We start from the raw sequence: 19,748 nt of genomic DNA on the forward strand, positions 1-19,748 counted from the left end.
ATCAGTTGAACTTGACCCCGAGTTCAATCTCCACTTGCACTTGCTACTTAACTGATAACCATCCAAATAATGCACACCAGCTCGTTACTGCCACTCACAACCCACGAAACACATCCCATGCTACACGCGTGGCTTATGCTGCCTATAAGTTGCATCAGTCCACGACCTTCGAACCCTAACGACAGTCCGTGGATCTCTTACTCAAGTCAGGTCATTTACAAGCACACACTCCTGCAATCTATGGCTAATCTGACGTATGTTTAGGATGGATGTGTACAATACGACCATTTCTTTAGGGGGGGGTGCATAACAAAGGTGATTAGTGGGCGACAAGTAGGCTACGGTTGTACAAGACTGACCAGACTCTTTTAGAGCACATATTACATATGGAATTAAAAACATTTCTGGTCAGGAGCCTCTCTGCCACAGACATACCTCTGCGACGCTGGATATTCAATCATAAAATCCCATTCCAAGATGGCGGAAAATTGAGCAGGCGTAGCCTACCATACGGAGCAAGCGGCGCCCACGCCTACACGTAAACCCACGTGCTAACATAAACACTAGAATGCGCATCCCATTAGAGAGAGGGGCAGGGTAAGATGCCCGCCATGTCATACCCACACCCAACAGGTCTGTCGCTGTGCTGTGATCCGTCAGGTGACCAGTGAGTCAGCGCTGACCTGCAGTCCGAGATGTGTGACTGGAAGTAACGCCCACCAGTGACGTCATGCAAGGCATTTAAAAGGAGTGTGCTTGGGCAAGAGGCATACAAGCTGCGTTAAGGCGAAGCAGGTGGGTGAGTAAATGTAGTGCTTAAGCTGTCTTTTGCTTCTACTCTTTTATGCTTCTGGGTCAGTTATTAGAGCGGCTGCCTTTTTCTCGTGGTCCATTCTAGACTTTCCTCGTGTGCTGTTTTTGGGTGAGTCGGGGCGGCGGTAGACTTGAGTTCCCCTTTCGGTTTTTTCTCATTTCTGGTGTTTACATCATATGTACTCACTCCTACGACTACTCTTCGTTTTCTCCCATTTGGTCTGGTGGACTGAAATGCAAGGGTTTCTGGCTTCTTTGGATGTATTGTTTGTTTTTGGGTTGTCTTCTTTTATCCTCGAAACTATTTTTTTTAACTGTTCCTTGAAGGTCTCCTGCTGGTTACTGTTGCCTCTTTTTAAGCGTTTGGCTTGCCGTGTGTTGGTCTTCTCAAACCTCTCAGTCCTTTTCGCATGGTTTCTAAGACCCCAATGTTACTGCATCTCTTTAGACTTTTAGGATGTCACGTGCTGGTTCTTCTCTTCTTCTCTTCCCCCTCGCTGGATGTCTTTTGTTGAGAACCCCTAAAAACACACACGCGCTACATTCTCTTGCCTGTTTAGTTTGACTTCCTTGTCTCTAACTATTGTTTTGGGCTTTTGTGAAGCGCTGATAATTGCCCCACAGTGGCCTCAGAGCGCTTTGAAAGTGATGGCGTGTATAAGAAGGGGTGGTGAGTTTCTTTTTAATAAAATGTATCGAACAGTTGGTGGGGAAGGAGTCTTTCATAGATCAGAGATGGAATCTTCACGGATATGGGCCACAACAGGTGTGACCTTCAACTTTTGTAATCTTTGGAGGAGGCCCAAATGTGGTTATCTCAGTTAAGTTTCTGGGTCCTTGCTGTCTGTGATGGTCTTTATACCTCTTATGTAGATTTCAGGATTGTCTTCTCTCCAGCTTAAATGACTCTTGGTGTTTGCTTCTGGTTCTTGAGTTCGTGGGTCCTCCATCAGTCTGCCACAAGCAGGCTTCCCAGGTGTGGCATTTGAGCGTTGACCCTCCCCTTTAGCCCTGTGACTGCAATTCAACCCCAGAGGATTTGGTGCTTCTGCACTTTTTTGCCTCTGCACTAATCTCACATGGCTAAGATGCTCATTCCCTTCTAACTTTCTATCTTTTGGTGGTCTTCTTCACTGGACTTTAGCACTAACGTTCTGTTTGTTTTAGGGTATGCTTCCCCCTTCCTGCTAAAGTTTGAGTGCATTTATTTCAGGAGGCTCCTGTGCTGCTTGCAGTGGTCCTTGACACTTGCAGCCGCCCCCCCCCCCCCCACCCACCGTTTTTTCTTGGAGTTATTGCCATTGTTGTCATTCACTCCTGTTTTGAACTTTAGATTATCCCTCTGCGGCAAACAGTATAGTATACCATAAAGATGTATACAAACCAATAACCTGATACAGTTGGATTTTTACTGTATCTTGCCCCCTTTTTTCTGGGTTCTTTGAGTTGTTTCTTTAGTGCTCCCCCTCGAGCTGGTAGGACATGCCTTCTGTTTACTGCAGTGAGCTTGCCGTACTGACCCCTCAGAGCATATAGTGACAAGGCTTTTTTTTTTTTTTTGCATCGCCCAAAAAAATAAACTTAAGAAGCAATATTGGACTCTTCTTCATGCAATCCTGTCCTATGGGTACAGGGGGGGGGGGGGGGGTCTGTAGATTATACCAGGTAGCCTCGTGTGGCAGTGAGATCAGGACTCTAGGATATAGGTGCCATCGGGCAAGCTGAATTGGTATATTTGGCCATATGTTGTAACATCCCTCAATTCTTAGCAGGGCATTACTCTTAACCAGACTCATTCGGTTTGGTCTTGGTATGGGCCCTCTAATTCAGATCCTACCTGCTTAGATTGGTAATCCAGTATCGTTGACAGATCTCGAGAAATTTATTTTTTGGGACAAAAGCCACGTTCTCCAGGCATGCTGGGCACAGACATCCCTGGACCTTGGTACTCCTTGGGACGCTGTCAGCCACCTTATCTGAAAGCAGATGATCTCAGCCCAGTGTTTTTGTTCCTGATAATAGTAATCGCATTTATCCACGTGATCAGTTAATGAGTGAGTTTTAATTGGCCTGTGTGCTAAGTAGGCCTCTGGTCTTATTTCATTTTTTTTTCCACACACGAATCTGTCAAACTTCATGACTGAGTTAAGTCCCATCTGTGGATGCTGGATATCAATCTCTGCTGCTTCCTGAGTGGGTTAGCAGATATTCAGACCGGCTGTGTTGCAATGTGGACAGTCTCTGGTCAGCAGTCTGTCTGGGATGTTAAAATCTGGCAATGGCCCAGCTGGACTCAGCAGTAGCATGATGAGGGCAAAAGTTGCCTTTGACTTGTGATCTTGACATGAGGTGATGGAGGGTGGGTACCGGTTAGGTCAGCAAGGAAAAAGTGGGTGTGCACCTTTGTTGTGACTGATTAGCTCTCGTCTCGTGGCACTGCACTTTACCCTTTGGTTTCTATTGCAGATAACAGATTAATCGTACCTGCTAGCACCTCGCTTCACCATGTCTACCAACGAAAATGAGAGCCCTGCCTCCACAGAGCAAGGGACTGCTCCAGAAGAGCCACAGGTAAGGCCTGCCTATGTTACCGTTGGCTAATGGGGCTCCCCTAGGATTGAGGGTGTGGAGGGTATATGTCAGAATTCTGTATAAGAACTTTTCTTGCTCCTCGTACTTTGGTTTGTGTAAAGATGCTTGATTGGATGACCATGTGCCTTAGTGCCATCAAAAAGCTCCCTGTCCTCTTACAGAGAAGTGAATTTAAACTAGCTCAATGGCATTTTAAAGAAAGCCATAACGGTCTACAGAATTGGCGCTTCAACTGGCCACAGACAAATGTAACCCAAGGGCCCATCAGGAGTGTCGTATCAAAGTACTCTGGTTGGTAGCATATTTTCAGTACTCGCTACACCTTCTCAATCCAGGACCCTTGAGTTTTCATAGTTTATTGGATTTAAACTTTATTCTGTGCACCCTTCGTGTTAACTGGGGGAGGCAGGGTCGTGGAGGAAGCATAGGATAGGCCTACCCAAGATTATTACTGCATGAAGTGTTTTCAGCTGAAGTAGTTTCCTCCCTGGGTGCTTCGGCGCTTGCTGTGCTGCTGGCCTGGCTGTAACTGAACAACGCACAGCCCCAGGTTTACAAGTGAAGTGTCTGGGCCTGACTTTCAGCCAGGCTTCCACCTAATGGCCATCTTTCATCTTTTTTAGAGTGTGGTGAACCGGATGGTGAACCTTCCCTTGGTCAACTCTGCCTATGACATGATGTCCAGCGCCTACACTGCCACGAAGGAGAACCACCCGTACCTAAAAACAGTCTGCGAGATGGCTGAACAGGGAGCCAAGACTATCTCCGCGGTGGCCTACACCAGTGCGCAGCCAATCCTCAACAAACTGGAGCCTCAGAGTAAGATACTGCCAGGAGAATTTCTTGAATCTTATTCCAGCAACACTCTCTACTCCAGGCCATAGCTTAGCTGTCACTGATAGAAATGCGAATCCTCTTCCCTCTTGCATCAGTCCATTGCTTGCATTATGACTCTGCCCCCACTATAGTTTCTTGGCAGCACTGACAGAAGCTGACTTTGTAACTGGTTCCTCTCCCTGAGCTTGCAGTCTGACCTTGAAGAATGCAGGCTCTCGTCCAGTGAATGTCCAGCCGGCCTTTGTCCCAGATACACTGCAAGGACATTAGCAGCTGGCTCTGTCGACATGAGCAGTTGGACCAGAACTGAAGTGTTGCATGTTTAGTTCAGTCTGAACATTTGGTGTAGTTTGGACACTGCTGAACTTTCCCTTTTAGGCTAAAGTGTATTTACCGCCACCCCCTCCTGCCACTTACTAAGCTTTTTCTTAGCTGGTCCTGTTTCTCACCATGTCATAGGGTGCTGCTCCTTTCATGCTTTGTGCTGGTTGCTGGAAGTCCCCAATAAACTGGAGCCTAGAGTTGAAGGGTTTAACACTACATTTTCTTTCTTAGTTGCAACTGCAAACGAGTACGCCTGCAAAGGTTTGGACCGACTTGAAGAGAAGCTGCCAATCCTTCAACAGCCCACTGAGAAGGTAAATGCGCCTCTTTAACTGTCCCTATAGGAAATGGTGTCTGCATGGGCCTTTTGTTTGGGGGGTTTCTGCTCACTGTTGCAAAGTGGTCCAAGTATGGCATGAGCTAGTTTCAGCCCAATACTGAATTGGCGAACTAAGATATGCTGCAGTCAGACATGTTACCAGGCACCAACCAAAGCTGGTTCTAGAATTGTCTCTTGTATTTCTTGTTGATTGATTATTTTTTTTCCTGGGGTATTGTGCTTTCCTTCAGCCTCTTGCGTCCAGTTGGTGAGGCAAAAAATTCCTTAAGGTATATCTGCAGTTTTTTCACTTTTTGGAAGACTCGGTTGAATGCAATAGTTGCTTTTGCTTTCACTTACAATCCACATTTTCCAACTGGGCAGAAGTTCGAAAGAGCTCATTAGGCCCACTTCCCACGCTTCCTTGTCCTCCCTCTGTTTCAGTTTCCTTTCTTTGTTGTAGGTGGTGGCGGATACCAAGGAGCTTGTGACCTCCACAGTGACTGGTGCCAAAGATGCCGTCTCCAGCACAGTGAATGGAGCCAAGGATGCAGTGACAACGAGGGTGACCGGTGTGGTGGATGCCGCAAAGGGTGCTGTCCAGGGCAGTGTTGATATGACCAAAGCTGTGGTGTCCAGCAGTGTGAACACGGTCATGGCCTCAAGAGTTGGACAACTGGTGTCCAGTAGTGTGGACACTGTGCTGGGGAAATCTGAAGAACTGGTTGACCATTACCTTCCCATGACCGATGAAGAACTGGGTAAACATTAGTTAATTGCTCGAAATCAACAAGTTTGTTTAATGACTGGAAGAGCCAGTAACTTGTTCAAATGTCCAGATCTAAAGTCTTAAGTTCGTGTTTGTCTCTTGCACCTTGTAAGAACTAGAATCCCTGGTTTGCTGCCATCCCTCATGCAGACTACAGGATTGAATGTGAACTGAGCCTTCTACTAGCACTTCCCTGTGGTAGTGAAGGGTCAAGCTTCCTGTAGAACACTAGATTATGTGCTGGGGAGGGGCTTTGGAGATTAGTATTGGCTTACGGTACAACTTTTCATGAGTAACTTGAGGACTCGAACTTAAATTGCCAATTGTAGTCCCTTAACTAGCTTAGTTTCCTCCATAACAGTGAGGACAAGTTATTTGTTCAGTGGAGGGCTGGTCTGCTAGTTTGAGGCTTCATTCATTTACTGCCTCCAAGCAGCAGTGGACCTCCCCTTGCAGGCGCTATAGAATGCTAGTCTCCAGCAGCAGCCCACCATGCAATTACCACTGACCTTAAAGTTTGGAGCTCACCACCTTCTGCCTCTGCTCTCGCCTCACACGCATGCTTTACACATGACCTGCAGTAGTGTCAATTGTTCTGCAGGGGTTGTTTAACTAGTGTGACTGGTGCTGATGGTTGAAATGTACATGTCCCTGCTTAAACATGGCAGTCACTTCCTGTCTCCTCCCTTCAGCTCAGCTTGCTGCATCCGTGGAGGGCTTCGAGGTGGCAACTCTACAGCAGCAGAAGGAACAGCAGAGCTACTTTGTGCGTCTAGGCTCTCTATCCACCAAACTGCGCCATCGTGCATACCAGCATTCCCTGGGCAAGGTGAGGAATGCCAGGCAGAATACCCAGGAGGCCCTGTCCCAGCTGCAGCAAACCGTGGACCTGGTAGGCACACGATGTCTCCATATGCACGTCACCCCCATGATTGCTGTCGCATTCTCTGGCCCTTGCTGGATCAAGGCCTGCATCTTTCTGCTTCTGCACACTGCTCAGTAGCATGAATGTTAACACTTCTGTCCACTCTGGGGTATCGGTAAGTGCCCCAAAGTCAATTCTGTCTCAGCTTTATTCTCCCATGTGGCTGTCATGCACTGCCCACATCTGCTTCTTCTAATCTGGCTTCACTTGTAATCAGTTCTTGAGCATCACTATGGGTGCCTCCTGTCTCAAGTAAGGTCTGAGCCTGTGACTTGTTTGTAGATTGATCTTGCGAAGCAGAGTGTGCATGGAGGCCAGGAGAAGCTGCACCAGCTCTGGGTGGAGTGGAGCCGCAGGCAGCCGGGAACCTGTGAGAAAGATTCTTCTGACCAACCAGAGGTAACCGAAGGATTACTTGTCCTACAGCATCAGTCCTCTCCTGTCTGATGCCTGCATGGAGGACTTCTTGTAGACGGTTTTGGATACCCCAGTGTGGCATAAAGGGGGAGGGAGTCACCCACCACTGCACTTGGCAGCAGGGACTTGCCCTACATGGGATAAAGTTAACCAGAACTTGGCTTTGCTAAACAATATCTTCAGCATTCAAACTTTAGTTTCCAGGTTAACCGGCTGTCCAGTTACTGCATGACTTTAGTCTCTACCCAGTGGATGTTGTCATGAGATGTTTGGGAGCAGTGATTACACCCTTCAGGAATGGCTGCTGGCCTCATGCTGGGCCTACCTTCAGGGTTCCAGATCTGCTGCTGGTGTCAATGTGTAGACTATCCTTGGAAAAGTCTCTGGGCCTGGGTTTATTGTGACAACACCTGTAAACACTAGCAAGTGCTAGTTAACCATTTTTATCCAACTGCACACTTACTGTTGAGCTTACCCCTTTTGACCTTGATAATGCTGGGTTGTACCATTGTTGGTCACAAAGGGCTTTCTGTATGGAATGCATGCCAGCGATACCAAACTAATGAGATTTCCTGGAGATTAGGTTTACTTCTGATGTAAATTGGCTCACTTGCTGTGTTCTTTGTGGGGCCCCAGAGGTGGCCTTATTGTAGGCTTAATTTGTGCACTACCTATGCTGGGAAGGGGGTGTCCACCCACACTTCCATAGCCGTCTTCGGCAAAATTCTTATTCGTGGGAATATCCTGCTGTTAAAAGTGGTGCTGTTTTGCTCTCGTTCAGTGATTTGAAGAAATGTTTGTCTTGGACATAGACTGAAAATTAGATATGACTTAATTTTTTTTTTCTTTTTTCTCCCCTGTCTTTGTGATACCTAGCAAGTGGAGTCCCGTGCCTTGGCCATGACCCGTAGCCTTGCCCAGCAACTGCAGACTACATGCCTGACCCTGGTATCCAGCATGCAAGGTCTTCCCACCAACATGCAAGATCGCGTGCAGCAGCTGCGACAGAACGCAGAGGAGCTGCACAACTCCTTCTCAGCAGCTCGCTCCTTCCAAGACCTGTCGAGCAGTGTCCTGTCCCGAAGCCGCGACACCATGGGGAAGGCCCGGCAACATATTGATGAGCTGGTAGACTATGTGGTTGTGCACACGCCTCTTACCTGGCTGGTGGGACCCTTTGCACCTCAGCTGGTGGAGCACCCGGAGACCCTTGAAATTGAAATGCAGCCCACTCAGTGAATTGTGTGTGCACATAATGGTTTGCCTGTCAGTTATTAAGCTGATTCCCAGCACTTTGTAGAAGCCAGATTCTAAGGCTGGGGGATTCTGCGACCTGTAACTAGCATGGTGCACTTGTCTGTTTTTGTCTGTGCCTTATGTCCATAGTTTCATATTGGGCAGTTTGCGATCATCGCACTATTGTCTAACTGCCTATACCAGTGCACTGTTCACTAGGATACCTGGCTACATCCACGCACCATGGTCCTGTTCACATGCACAAAATGCTTCTGGTCTGCAGATTTTGTAACTTTCATAAATTTGTGGGTTTTGTATTGCGGTTCATCACTTTTCACAAAGAATAAATCATGTACTATACTCCCGCCTCCTCGTGTTATTCTGCGCGGCCCTCATTTGGGAGATTGGGGTCTTGTTGGTGGGTTGAATGCAGGTTTGTGGTTCGAGGGTGCTTTTTACATTTGGTTTGGCTTCGCTCCTTGTAGGGAGGGGGTGTTGCTTAGTAGGGTTTGCTTAAATTCTCCCCCCCCCCCCCCCCCCCCCCCCCCATGGAGGGATTGGTCTAATGTAACATTTGTGTTGATTTCAATTCTGAGCACTTTAGTCTCTCTTGCCCACTATCTCCCACCCCTTTCATTCACCCCAAATCCACGGGTCTCATTCTAATGTAACTAGCAACCTCACCTGCTAACCAAAATATTAAATTTGTGGTTTGATTAAGAGGCAGTTTCATGCCACTAGGTGAGTTTATTGGTTTGAGCAAGAATCTGGGTCACGTGGCTATAGTAATAAACAGCACTGCCCTTGCTTTGCTGTCCAGCTTGGTGAGCAGCCATGTTGGTGTGGTATAGGATCATGCTTGATCCAAAACTGGCACTCTTGTAACAGTGTCCAGGACTGGCTCCAAATGTTGTGCCCCCTTAAACCTGCAGCAGTGTGCAGGCTCTGCACCGACCTCTCGCGACATTGTCGGGCTGTGCATGGGCCGTCCCTTCCTTGACCTCATGGGTGCCATGTATGTGCAGTAGTAGGCTGAGCCCCCTTGCATGTCTCATCTCTACACCCTCTGCGTAGACCTGCTTGTCCCTTGGTCCTAAACGTGACTCAGCCGGTGAGATGTGTACTCCATTCAATACTGCACCAAGCTGTGTGGTTCGTGGAACAAGTCGCTGAAGCGGAGGTCAGGTTTGTAAACCCCTGTGATTCAAGGAGAGGTGCTTTTCCACGAGGGAAGGGTCTCTAAAGCTTTGACAGCCACTCAGTGAGTGGCTGTGCTGCAAAGGTAACCATGCATGCTTCGAGACTCTTCTTGAACCCCGAAGCTAGCTACCTCCCTTCTCAAGACTGCGCCCATGTCCTGTCTGCCCCCCGCGGGTGCACGTAGCCTTTCTGTGCCCCAACCGCTCCTGAGAGCAGCTCTGAGTGGGACTGGCCTCTTGGGAGGCCATCTGGCCGTGCCATAATGGCTTGCCTTAAACAGGGCAGTGTGGCCAGGTTTCTTTTTTGGGTGGGCTGTTTATTGGCTCGTTTCACGGTCTGGCCAGTTGATTTCATTGAACTTCCCATTAGCACTTTCTGCAGGAAGCGCTCATGAAGTTTCCCGTAATTTGCCAAGAACAGCCTGGCTTTAAAAGTCTAACTACCCTGATTTGCAAGTGTTGGGTGGGGTAAATTCTAGTGATTGGGCGAGATTGGAGTGGGGTAGACTGGAGTGTAGCTATGGCCGTTAACCTACATCTCTTGCACCGAAGTACCTATCAATAGAGCACCTGGAAGTGCTTTCAGTTGGAATATATGAGAATGAGGGCATGGGCACATTTTTTAAGGAAAAGTAGTTGCTGCACCACCAACAGAAGCGCTTTAAACAGACCAGCTTTGTATGCACAAAGGTGGAATACTTGATTGAGGACACTGGTATTAAGGGGAAATGGATTAACTGCAGTTCTGCCCAAAATGGAGGCACATTAAAAAAAATGTGTGTGCTGTAAAAGGAAGCGACAAATACTAGCAGGATGGAAGTTAGCCTCACAGCTTCTTTTGTTCCCCCCCCCTCTTTCGTGCCAACCTACTTTAACATCGGGGGATTCTAAAGGTAACCATGGTTGTGGTCTTCCCTTGGAAGAAACTGAGAAAATAAGATGTGTGTGTATATATATATATATATATATAGCTATTTTTTTAAGTTTTAAAAATATATATATTTTGGGGAGTGAATAGGAAAGTGAAATGCTAGATCCATATTGTCTTAGCATGGCATCAACAAAACATTTGCTGTGCTAAAGGCGCCATCTTTCTTTTTTCACGAAGGTGTAGAACTGAATACAACTTTTGTTTCCAACCTACTTCCAGTTTGTGGGGAACCTGTGGGGGTTGTGATCCCAGAGAAATATATATTTCTGAAATTTAGATAAATCTTCAGCAGTGGGTCATTTGAGTAGATCCCTCAAGGTTTTTACCAAAGAAACAAACAAATAGAAAAATTGGTATGAAAAACATCAGGAGGGGTGCAAAACTACAACAAATTGCTTACAAACCTTATGGGAAATACTGTGACAAATCGTAAAGTGTAATTTTGCATAGGGCCGGACTATGCTTGCATCGCAGCCGATTTGTAGAATCCAAACTGCTGTTGGCAAAAAAAAAACAGGACTCTGCAAGGCTCAACTGGGGCCGCTTGGCAGCAAATTGCAAGGACACTTGGTGGTCAGCAGTTGTACCCTGTAAGACCTTGCGCGCACACACTCTTACCCCCTGCTTATTTGCATTAATGGTTGTTTTTGTCTAGTTCTCTGGGTGTTTCTCTGCCTTCTAGAAAGAATCTCAGCAAAGATGGCATCACCTGGACCTTGAACAACAGAGGTTACTTCAGAATTTAACCTTTTTGATGCAACCCATAATTTGTACAACTGGAGTGACTCTGTGGCTGCAATCTGAAGGGAACAGCGTGGGTTAAAGTTTCTGGATATTATGTTCTGAGTCACTAATATTCCCTTCTGGTGGGTGTTCAACCCACCCATGTTTCCTCAACCTGCCACGGTTTCAAATGTATGACCAGCCTGGGGAACTTGAGTTTCAACCAACTTTCGACCGCTGGCCCTAGTGCCTGTGACCAATCAAACCAAGGTCAATGAGTGTCTTTGCAAGGACTCCCTTGGACCTTAGTTTGATTTGTTGTAACAGGCACCAGGCCCAGCCACACAAGCGGGGCAGCATTTCTATCGTGACAAGTGGGGGAACGCTGGGTGGTAGAATGGACAAATGTTAAAAGTGTATTGCAAGAGGGGCACTTTTTGGGGGGGGCAATATTAAGGTTTGCAGGGCATTGCAGATAAACATTGTGGGATCCACAAGAGGCCCACCACCTTAGACTTGCCTGGGTATCTTGTTTTCAGAAATGTGTGGGTTTGATAGGTTTTTCAAGTGTGGCTGCTGGGCTCAAACTGCAGCTACTCTTGTTGCTTTTGCCAAATTGCGAGTTGGACCCAGTGCTTTTGCAGGTGCTAGGCCCACCCACACAGGCTAAGTATCACTTTTCTTGGTGGCAAGAAAAATTTGCAGCTCCCTGTAGATTCAAGTACTATGAGGCACAGAAATAGGAAGAGAATGAGTGTTTTAGCCAATGTTTGAGGATTGCAAGGGCTTTTGGGTAGGAAAACGTTGTGGGATCCCTGCAAGACACCACCCTGCGGTATTCCCATGTCTAGTTTATGAACATATCTGGGGCTTGTGGATTTTCCCTAGAAATAATTCACACCCTGGCAGAGAGAAATCACTGCCCCGCCATCTCCTGCTCCAGTACACCTACAAGTTGTAGGAAAGTGTCCCTTTTTGTATGGTTACACCCTAACGTTTTGTCACATACCTGATGCTAACCTAACTGAGTTTGTGGGACCCTGCTAACCAGGCCAGAGCACCTGTGTTCTTTCCCAAAACTGTACCTTTGTTTCCACAATTGGCACAGCTCTAGGCCATATGTAAGTCCCTTGAAAAACCCAAGGGTCTTGTGACCACAGAGGGCCTCTGAGGGCGGTTACTTGTATTGTGCCAACCTTGGAGACTCCTCACTTAAACACCCACTGCTATTGCAGGCTGCATGTTTTGGTGCAGACCAAGCTGAAAAGCAGACATGGCCATGTCCACCATCACTGCCTGTGGCATGGTTAACACCCCCCTCCCCCCTAGCAGGCTTCAGTCCTAAGGCAGGGTGCACCATATCACACGTGATAGCATAGCTGCATGAGCCATATACCCCTACGGTGTCTGACTTTCACTGTCGTAAGTGCAGTGAAGCTATTTTGAGTACATGGGCTGGGAGGTTATCAACAAACTCCACAGCTCCATGATGGCTGTCCTGAAGTTTGGTATCCAACTTCTCAGCATTATAAACCCACAATGATGGATTTATTATGAAAATGCACTCAGATGCCCCCTGACAAATGACAAGTTTAGTGTATTGGCTGATTGGTCACCGCCACCAGACAGGATTTTGACCTCTGGGTGAGAGCCTTTGTGCTCGTGGAGGTCAGAAACCAAGTGTGCTCTGGGTAGAGGTGCTTCACATCTCCCCTGTCAGGAACAGCAACACTTTGGGCAGTTCCAGCCAGTGGATATGCCTGCTCCCCTTTAGCGGCTGGTCAGGCAGGAACATTATCAAGCAGAGGGTTGCCAGGAGTGGAGGAGAACCCTCTCTTGGAAACTTTCCATCTTGAATTGGAGAACTAGGCCCAATAGGAACGGGGGTGTTCCCCCCCCCCCCCCCCTCTCCCCAAAGGGAGGGGCACCCCAAGGGTGTAAACACCCTAGGGAACAGCCACCATTGGCTACTGCCCTGACCCCAGTAATGCCCTTAAATTCATTATTTAAAGGGTCCCCCATATCTTTTTCCTCATATTCGATGACCTACGAAGGAGGATGAAGAGCCATGCAGTAGTGAAGACGACTGAATTGGCCCTACTGGCTTGTATTCTCAATCGACCTTGCTCCAAGAAACTGGCATGGGCCACAGCCAGAAACCAACACCAGGGGACTTGTGCGGTCTTCAACAAAGACTCTTATATCCTGTGGATAACGGATTTGCCCAGCAAAGAAACACAAGGACTCTGGACCCAGGTGGATCTGTGACACTTGCACCACACGCTCACGGCCTGAGTCCAGGTGGCCCACTGAAGTCTCTCTGGTGATCCTGACTTGGGATCTGGCATTGGATGACCTCTCCTGATCCCCCCCCCCCACCCCCCCCACGATGCCTGCAGCCTCAACTTGAAGGGTCATAACAATACCCAGCACGTTAAATTTAGACAAAAATGACAGCAGTAGCAATTGTAAGTCAAAATGAATATACAACAAATTCCAATAGGTTCCTTGTTTCTTTTCATCTGGCTCCTTTTTAACAAATCTTAGCCAGCCTCCTCTGCCCGTGCAACCAGTAGGTCTGTATCAAGATTGTACGTTGGTATGATTTGGGATCGAAGACCCCTCGGTATTCTTTGTACTTTGATATATTGTCGTAAAGTGGCTCCGTCCCACCATTTGGACATCTCATTTTACGTAACCTCTCTCAGCAGATGAATTTTTCTCTCAGACCTTGTCTTTGAGCATTACCACCTTGAATCATAGCGGTGGATGCTCTGTTGCTGGATAGGTTATTAAATAGCTCCTCAGCCTCTCTGGCTCTATTGTTCCTCTCCTTATCGAATAAAGTCATAGTGCACCTTGGCTGCCCCCTATTTCACTAGACTTAATACAACAGAAAGGTGGTATACTATATAGGGAAATCAGTGCCATAAAGAGTGAATCCAACTAATATCTCAATCTGATCATGGTGCTGAAGGGTCCCCCTGACTAGATCTGGTGAGAGAGACCACTTGCACCGCAGCCCCAGGCATAGGCGTGCCCAACCAATGGTGTCTGCATCCCCCCCCCCCACCTATACAACTTGGCTCTCCAGCGGTGGCATTTCTTCTGCCAGCCTTCGGAACCAAGCCCGCAGTTTCTCTCCCCCCCCCCCCCCATGAGGATTTTTTTTGGTTTTATGGGGCCCTCCTAGTGCCTCTTTTGCACTCTCCACCCGGCCATCCCTGCACTCCTGGTGGTGTAGCCTCTGTGCTCTTTGGTGTCCACTCGAGTGCTGATCTTAACCTCCAGGGCCTGTGTCTCTGAACCTGAAGTACTTACCTGTAACCAATGCCTCTTCGAGGGGACCCCCCCCCCTGCCTCTGTAAGATAAGTGGGCCCAGTGACCTCTGCACCAGGCTGCCCCGGTGCCCCTGTAGACTCATCATGGTTTACTTACCTCTTTTCCCCCATAAGATTGCATTGGTCTCTCATTGCACTGTACAAAGTGTGATACTAAATAGAATATCTTTGTACTGAAAAACAGTTCATGCACATGTTGAGTATTATTTGATGCTACCAAACCTATTGCAAGAAATTTGAAAGTATTGTATAAAAGTCTACTTACCGGTAACGGAGTTCAACTTGGTTCCTAGAAAGAAAGAAAAAACAAAGTAATATTTTTCTACCAACCTTGGCCTGGTGTCCGTCATTGTGTTCCATGTTCCTGCCTTTCAAAAGTGTGTACACCAAATGCATTAACACTACCCTGTAATAAGCCTAACTGCTCAGCCACCACTAAATTGAGATTAAGGTATTTTAACCTCTGCCATACCTTTGGGGATCCACTGGACTCTGTGCACACTACTTTTTGGCATAGTATTTATAGAGCCAGATTCTTACACAAGTTGGATTTGACACAAGGGTGAGTGAAAAGAAAAAAATGTAAATTTTGTTAACAAAAGATTTGCTGAAAATTAAAACATAGAAATCACTATTTCTAAGAATTTTAATTTTCTAATACTGAGACTCACAGCTTGTTAGTTGTAAAACCACAAGGTGCCAACTGCCATACAGGCCGTTCACACACCTTTCATGCATTATACACAAAAAAAACATTCACACCACCAGCTGGTAGTCCAGCACATTACAACACTTGGATCAACAAACCGTGCCACTCAAGAGCCCATTCCGTTCATACGCCCACAGGAGTGATAGCAATCGCATTGCCTGGAGCCTGTGAACTGGTGTTTGGCTGTTAGTATGTGTGTAGTGACCAGCAAGTTACTACACACACCCCGCCAGCCAAACTTCAGTGCTCACACACTGCCAGCCTGGCACCAGCCAGATGCCAGTTTGCACACAGCAGTGTGGACTGGTGTTCCAGTGTGTAGTGACTTGCAGCTGGTCACTACACACAAAAAAAACTAGGTTGGAGGTCTCCTCAGTGAAACAAGTTTTCTCAGACGTATTTTGAATCTCCAAAAGTTTGTTTATTTTATTAGCAAATAAAGCGACGGGCCAAAACGTGTTTCACAGCGCATATCGGTTCATCAGGGCAATTTTCAACAATACCATACATTTTTAAAAGAAGCACATCACATATAAAAAGTATTTATGCCATATGTGCAGAGCATTTTATATAAACCATGAATGAGGGCATGAAAAAGAGGAGTTTTAGGTAACAAATTGGAAAAAATTAAATTCAATTAGTCACTTATATGGCAATTATACATACAAATTGTTTACTATATTGAAAGACAAGAGACAAAAGTGAAAACAAGAAGAAATGAAAGAGCCATATCTGTGATCAAAAAAGTGGTGTCATAAATCCCCCAAAATGAAGAAATTACTATAAAGACCCCCCATCTTGTGATTGAAGAATGCAAAGACAGAACCATATTGAAAAGCCTTAAACCGTTTGAAATTGGAACGTAGATATTGGGTGAGGGCCTTTGTTTCCCTATTGACTGCAATATTATACCAATGAGGTATTTGAAGTACGTAAACAGTAGAATGATATTCAAACTAGTACAAGATTTCTTGATATGACCAGTCTCAAATACAGAAATATGAAAAAAACACATTATATTGTTATACGACTTAAAAACAAGCTGATACACGATCACACAGTCCTATACCTTAAAATGTTTATCAGTTATACAATGCTGATGAGGTATTATGATCCAAGTATTACTAAAAGAAAAAGTGCCTGACATGTATGAATAAGGAGCTTTTGTAACTAAAAATAATACAATGTCTACAAGAAAGAGAAAACGACTGTAAGAAAGTGGCCTCTTTCTGCATGGTTGCCCCCACCTTTTGCTTAACTGCTGATGTACTTTGACTGAGTGTGCCCTGGGCTCCTGCCAATCAGGTACCCAGGGCCTACATTCTTTCCCTAAAGCTGCATTGAAAACAAAACAAAAAAAACAATTGGCCCTCTTTGGCCACAGGTCAGTCCTGTGTAAATGGTACCATAGGTACCTGTGGCCAGGGAAGGCCTCTATGCCCCCCCCCCCCCCCCCCCCATTGCAGGCTGCGTGTTTTGGTGCAGAGAAAGGTGAAGTCAACATGGCACACATCCCTGTGTGCCATGCCTACAACCCACTGCCCTGGCATAGGTCAGCCACCCCTCTAGCTGGGTGCACTATACCAGTGGTGAGGGTACAGGTGCATACGCCCTGTACCCCTACAGTGTCTAAGCCAATTCTTAGACATTGTAAGTGCAGTACTGCCATTAAGAGTATATAGTGCTTGGAGTTTCATTACGAACTCCACAGCATCATAACTGTGTGAGAAAGTGGCTCTGTATATACTGTTCCCAAATAGGTACAGTGTGTACAGAGTCCACAGTCCCCAGAGGTTTGGCAGAGGGTAAAGTTAGATATAACCTTACTCTCTAAAGTGGTAGCTTGGTCGAGCAGTAAGGCAGTATCAGAGGACAGTGTAAAGCATCTGTTGTACACACTGTCAGCAAATGGTCTCACAAATCAAGAACTGAACTCTAGGCCAATGGTTTATATAAAAAATATATGGTTGTTTTATTTTAGAACCAACAATAGGTATCAAAATATACTTTCTCAGAATGAGATGCTTTAGTTAAATACTTTTGCAATATGCAATTGACTTTTGTAGGTAATAGTTACAGGTTGTTGCAATAGGCAACACAATTTCAAACACAATAATACATTGAGCTCAATAGGAATTTTAAGTTATGTGCACTTGATTACTTTCAGGAATACTTTTCTAACTCCAGGACTGGATCCTAGATTCAGTTTTGGGGCAGTTCTTGGAAACAAGTGAGTAAATTCGGTTAAGTTACTGTTGTGATTTTTAAACAATATTTTGCTATTTTAAAAGTTGACACTTAGAAACTTTTACTGATCAAATTACCAATGTTATCCTATGGAAGGAAATTCACTTAGCAGGTAAGTGGGGTTACGGGTACTTTTTCTAGGTCAGTGTTGGATTCTGGATCCAGCACTAGTGTACCACCTGTAAGCAGTTGAGAAACTGCGTTTAAGTTATATAGGCGATTTTTAAGGAATATTTATAAGTTTGCAAAATTGACAGAAGAAATTTCATAGAAAAACAGTCAATGATTCATCCGAGAGGCAAGATGGAGGCCGTGGCGTGGGCTGTGTGAGCAGCTCTACACTCCAGCTTCGCGTTCCTGAGAGAAGGCATGTTGGATACGGACTGAATCGCTGTCTAACATCGGATTTGTTCTCTGAATTTGCCCATTATCATCCTGGCTTGACCCGACTGTAACCGGAGGGGAGAAAAAGCTACAACACGCAGAGAGAGAAAAGTGTATCGCAACCCGTGCAGCAGCGGTATACCGGACTGTGCAGACCCGGAGCAGACTCGAGTTTAGGACCCGGGATCCAGGACCTGTGGCTGTGGGCGTGGAAGCCTTTGAAGGTTTTGTTTAGCATGGACGCCGTCTTTTTAGCGGCGTTACTCCGAGTTCACTGACGGATGCTGCTTGACATTCTCCGACCCCGAAAGCGTTTCCCGCTGTGGCGTTTTTCTGGGTTTTTCACAGGATTCCAGTGCTCAGTTGTGCGTGGGAGCGGCGGGTCTCGGAGGAGGAAGAAGATGCCTCCAAAAGTTCAGACGAAGGCTCAGACCCGGAGTGTTAAGACGAAGCAGCCAGCTGAGGGAAAGCTGGCCCAGGCTAAAGATACCGTAAGTGAATCTCTGCTTCCACCAGAAATTGAGACTATTGATAGAGCGGAGAACGTTATGGGTGCTGACTTGCTCGAAAAAGCTCCTCTGCCTCAACGTAATTCTAAACAAGGCACTCTTCCACTCCACGGTTTTTTTTTAAAAGAAAGCATCAAAACACAAGGATACTGTATCCTTAAACTCTGTTACATCTACGGCGGACATACTCGAGCCTGTAACTGATGCTAGTCTTGCAGTAGCAGAGGGGGCAACAGACATAACAGAAGCTATTATGGATTCAGATTCACGGGCTCGTGGCCCGCAAGGGAGTATGGGAGATAGAGTCCAAACTGATCTACCACAGTGTGCAGGGACCGTTGAGACTCTTTTGAGTATTGATTCTAACCTTTTGGAAGTGGCACTAATTCTTCAAGAAGGCGGTGAAAACTTCTACTCCATGTCTGATCACACTTCTGACGAAAGTCTAAACCGAAGTAAGGACTGGGTGGACTATACTGCAGAGTAGCTCCCTAGGAGAGGACGAAGATGATGGGGACATAAGAGCCATCTCAGTTTCACCTAATGCAAGTGTTGCTACAGTTAAGAGACGTAAAAAGAGGGGGTCTCATAACCGTACCCTCACCAAACCTATTGTAGAAGGCTCAGAGAATACTGCGCTAGATTACGTAATCAGGCCTGATATTCGTTTAGAAAACAATCTAGTGGCAGAAACTGGGACTGCAATTGCAGAGACTTCAGCTAATTCTGAAGGTGGAAATAATCTTGTTGAAACCCCCACTGAAATTACTTTAACTATCATCTATAACACCATGATGGCGCATCGGGCAGAAAGTAAATCTGAAAATCTTCGTACTCAAGCCACCTGTACCAAAATGAAAAATGCTATTCGTCGAGCAATTAAAATTTCTGCTGAGACTGCTGATAGAGTATCTGAAGCTGAGGCACGCATTCTGGCTCTGGAGGAAGAGTCTATGTCCCAGAAGCAAGAACTCAAGAATGTTAAAGCCCATAGGGACGACCTTTCCTACAAGTTAACGGGCCTAGAAAATCAGGCCCGCAGAATTAACTTACGATTTCTTGGAATACCTGAAGAGAAGGAAGGGACTGATGTTAGACAATTTGTTATTGGACTTTTAAATGAGGCTTTTCCTGACTTAAAATCATGGGACTGGGCAAAAGAAGTCCAAAGAGCGCATCGTCTCCCCTTTTCTATTAAGAAACCTCGTCAGGGTGAGACAGATTATCCCCGGGCAATCCTTGTCAGCTTTAACAACTTCCTCGCTAGAGAGGAAATTTCAGCCTTAGCCAGACCCGAGAAAAGAGCAATTGCAAAAGGATGCACATTTTTTTGTGCGGCCGGACTTTTGTCAGGCAACGGTGGCCCAGCGCTGGCATCTTAGACAATTAATACCTGATTTCCAGAAAAAAGGGGCCACTGTTTACCTCCAAAACCCAGCCAAACTAAAAATCTTGTGGAAAGGGCAAACAAA

At 46.3% G+C, this 19,748-nt stretch overlaps 1 protein-coding gene across 4 annotated transcripts; it reads left to right on the top strand.

Moving 5' to 3' along the window:
• Window positions 1–672: 672 nt before the first annotated feature.
• On the top strand, window positions 673–8,592 carry LOC146772392 (perilipin-3-like). 4 transcript variants are annotated; one of them, XM_085637992.1, is made up of 8 exons: window positions 673–799; window positions 3,280–3,384; window positions 4,029–4,224; window positions 4,798–4,880; window positions 5,349–5,646; window positions 6,347–6,483; window positions 6,862–6,978; window positions 7,873–8,592. In XM_085637992.1, exons 2-8 carry the CDS (start codon window positions 3,319–3,321, stop codon window positions 8,233–8,235), a joined length of 1,260 nt encoding a protein of 419 aa, XP_085494118.1. In that variant the 5' UTR covers window positions 673–799; window positions 3,280–3,318; the 3' UTR covers window positions 8,236–8,592. The 4 variants fall into 4 exon arrangements, with proteins under 4 accessions (XP_085494118.1, XP_085494116.1, XP_085494119.1 ...); XM_085637990.1 differs by having other exon boundaries at window positions 674–799; window positions 6,347–6,546; XM_085637993.1 differs by having other exon boundaries at window positions 687–795.
• The last annotated feature ends 11,156 nt before the right edge of the window (window positions 8,593–19,748 follow it).

Source organism: Triturus cristatus, chromosome 12, assembly GCF_964204655.1.
Source record: "Triturus cristatus chromosome 12, aTriCri1.1, whole genome shotgun sequence".
NCBI classification, from domain to species: Eukaryota; Metazoa; Chordata; class Amphibia; order Caudata; family Salamandridae; genus Triturus; species Triturus cristatus.

What these genes read in the sequence shown, in the direction of transcription:
- LOC146772392 (XM_085637990.1), top strand. Translation starts at nt 3,319, where the DNA reads ATGTCTACCAACGAAAATGAGAGCCCTGCCTCCACAGAGCAAGGGACT. An exon ending in TTCAACAGCCCACTGAGAAG is followed by an intron (nt 4,881 to 5,348) that starts GTAAATGCGCCT and finishes TCTTTGTTGTAG; the next exon opens with GTGGTGGCGGATACCAAGGA. An exon ending in ATTCTTCTGACCAACCAGAG is followed by an intron (nt 6,979 to 7,872) that starts GTAACCGAAGGA and finishes TGTGATACCTAG; the next exon opens with CAAGTGGAGTCCCGTGCCTT.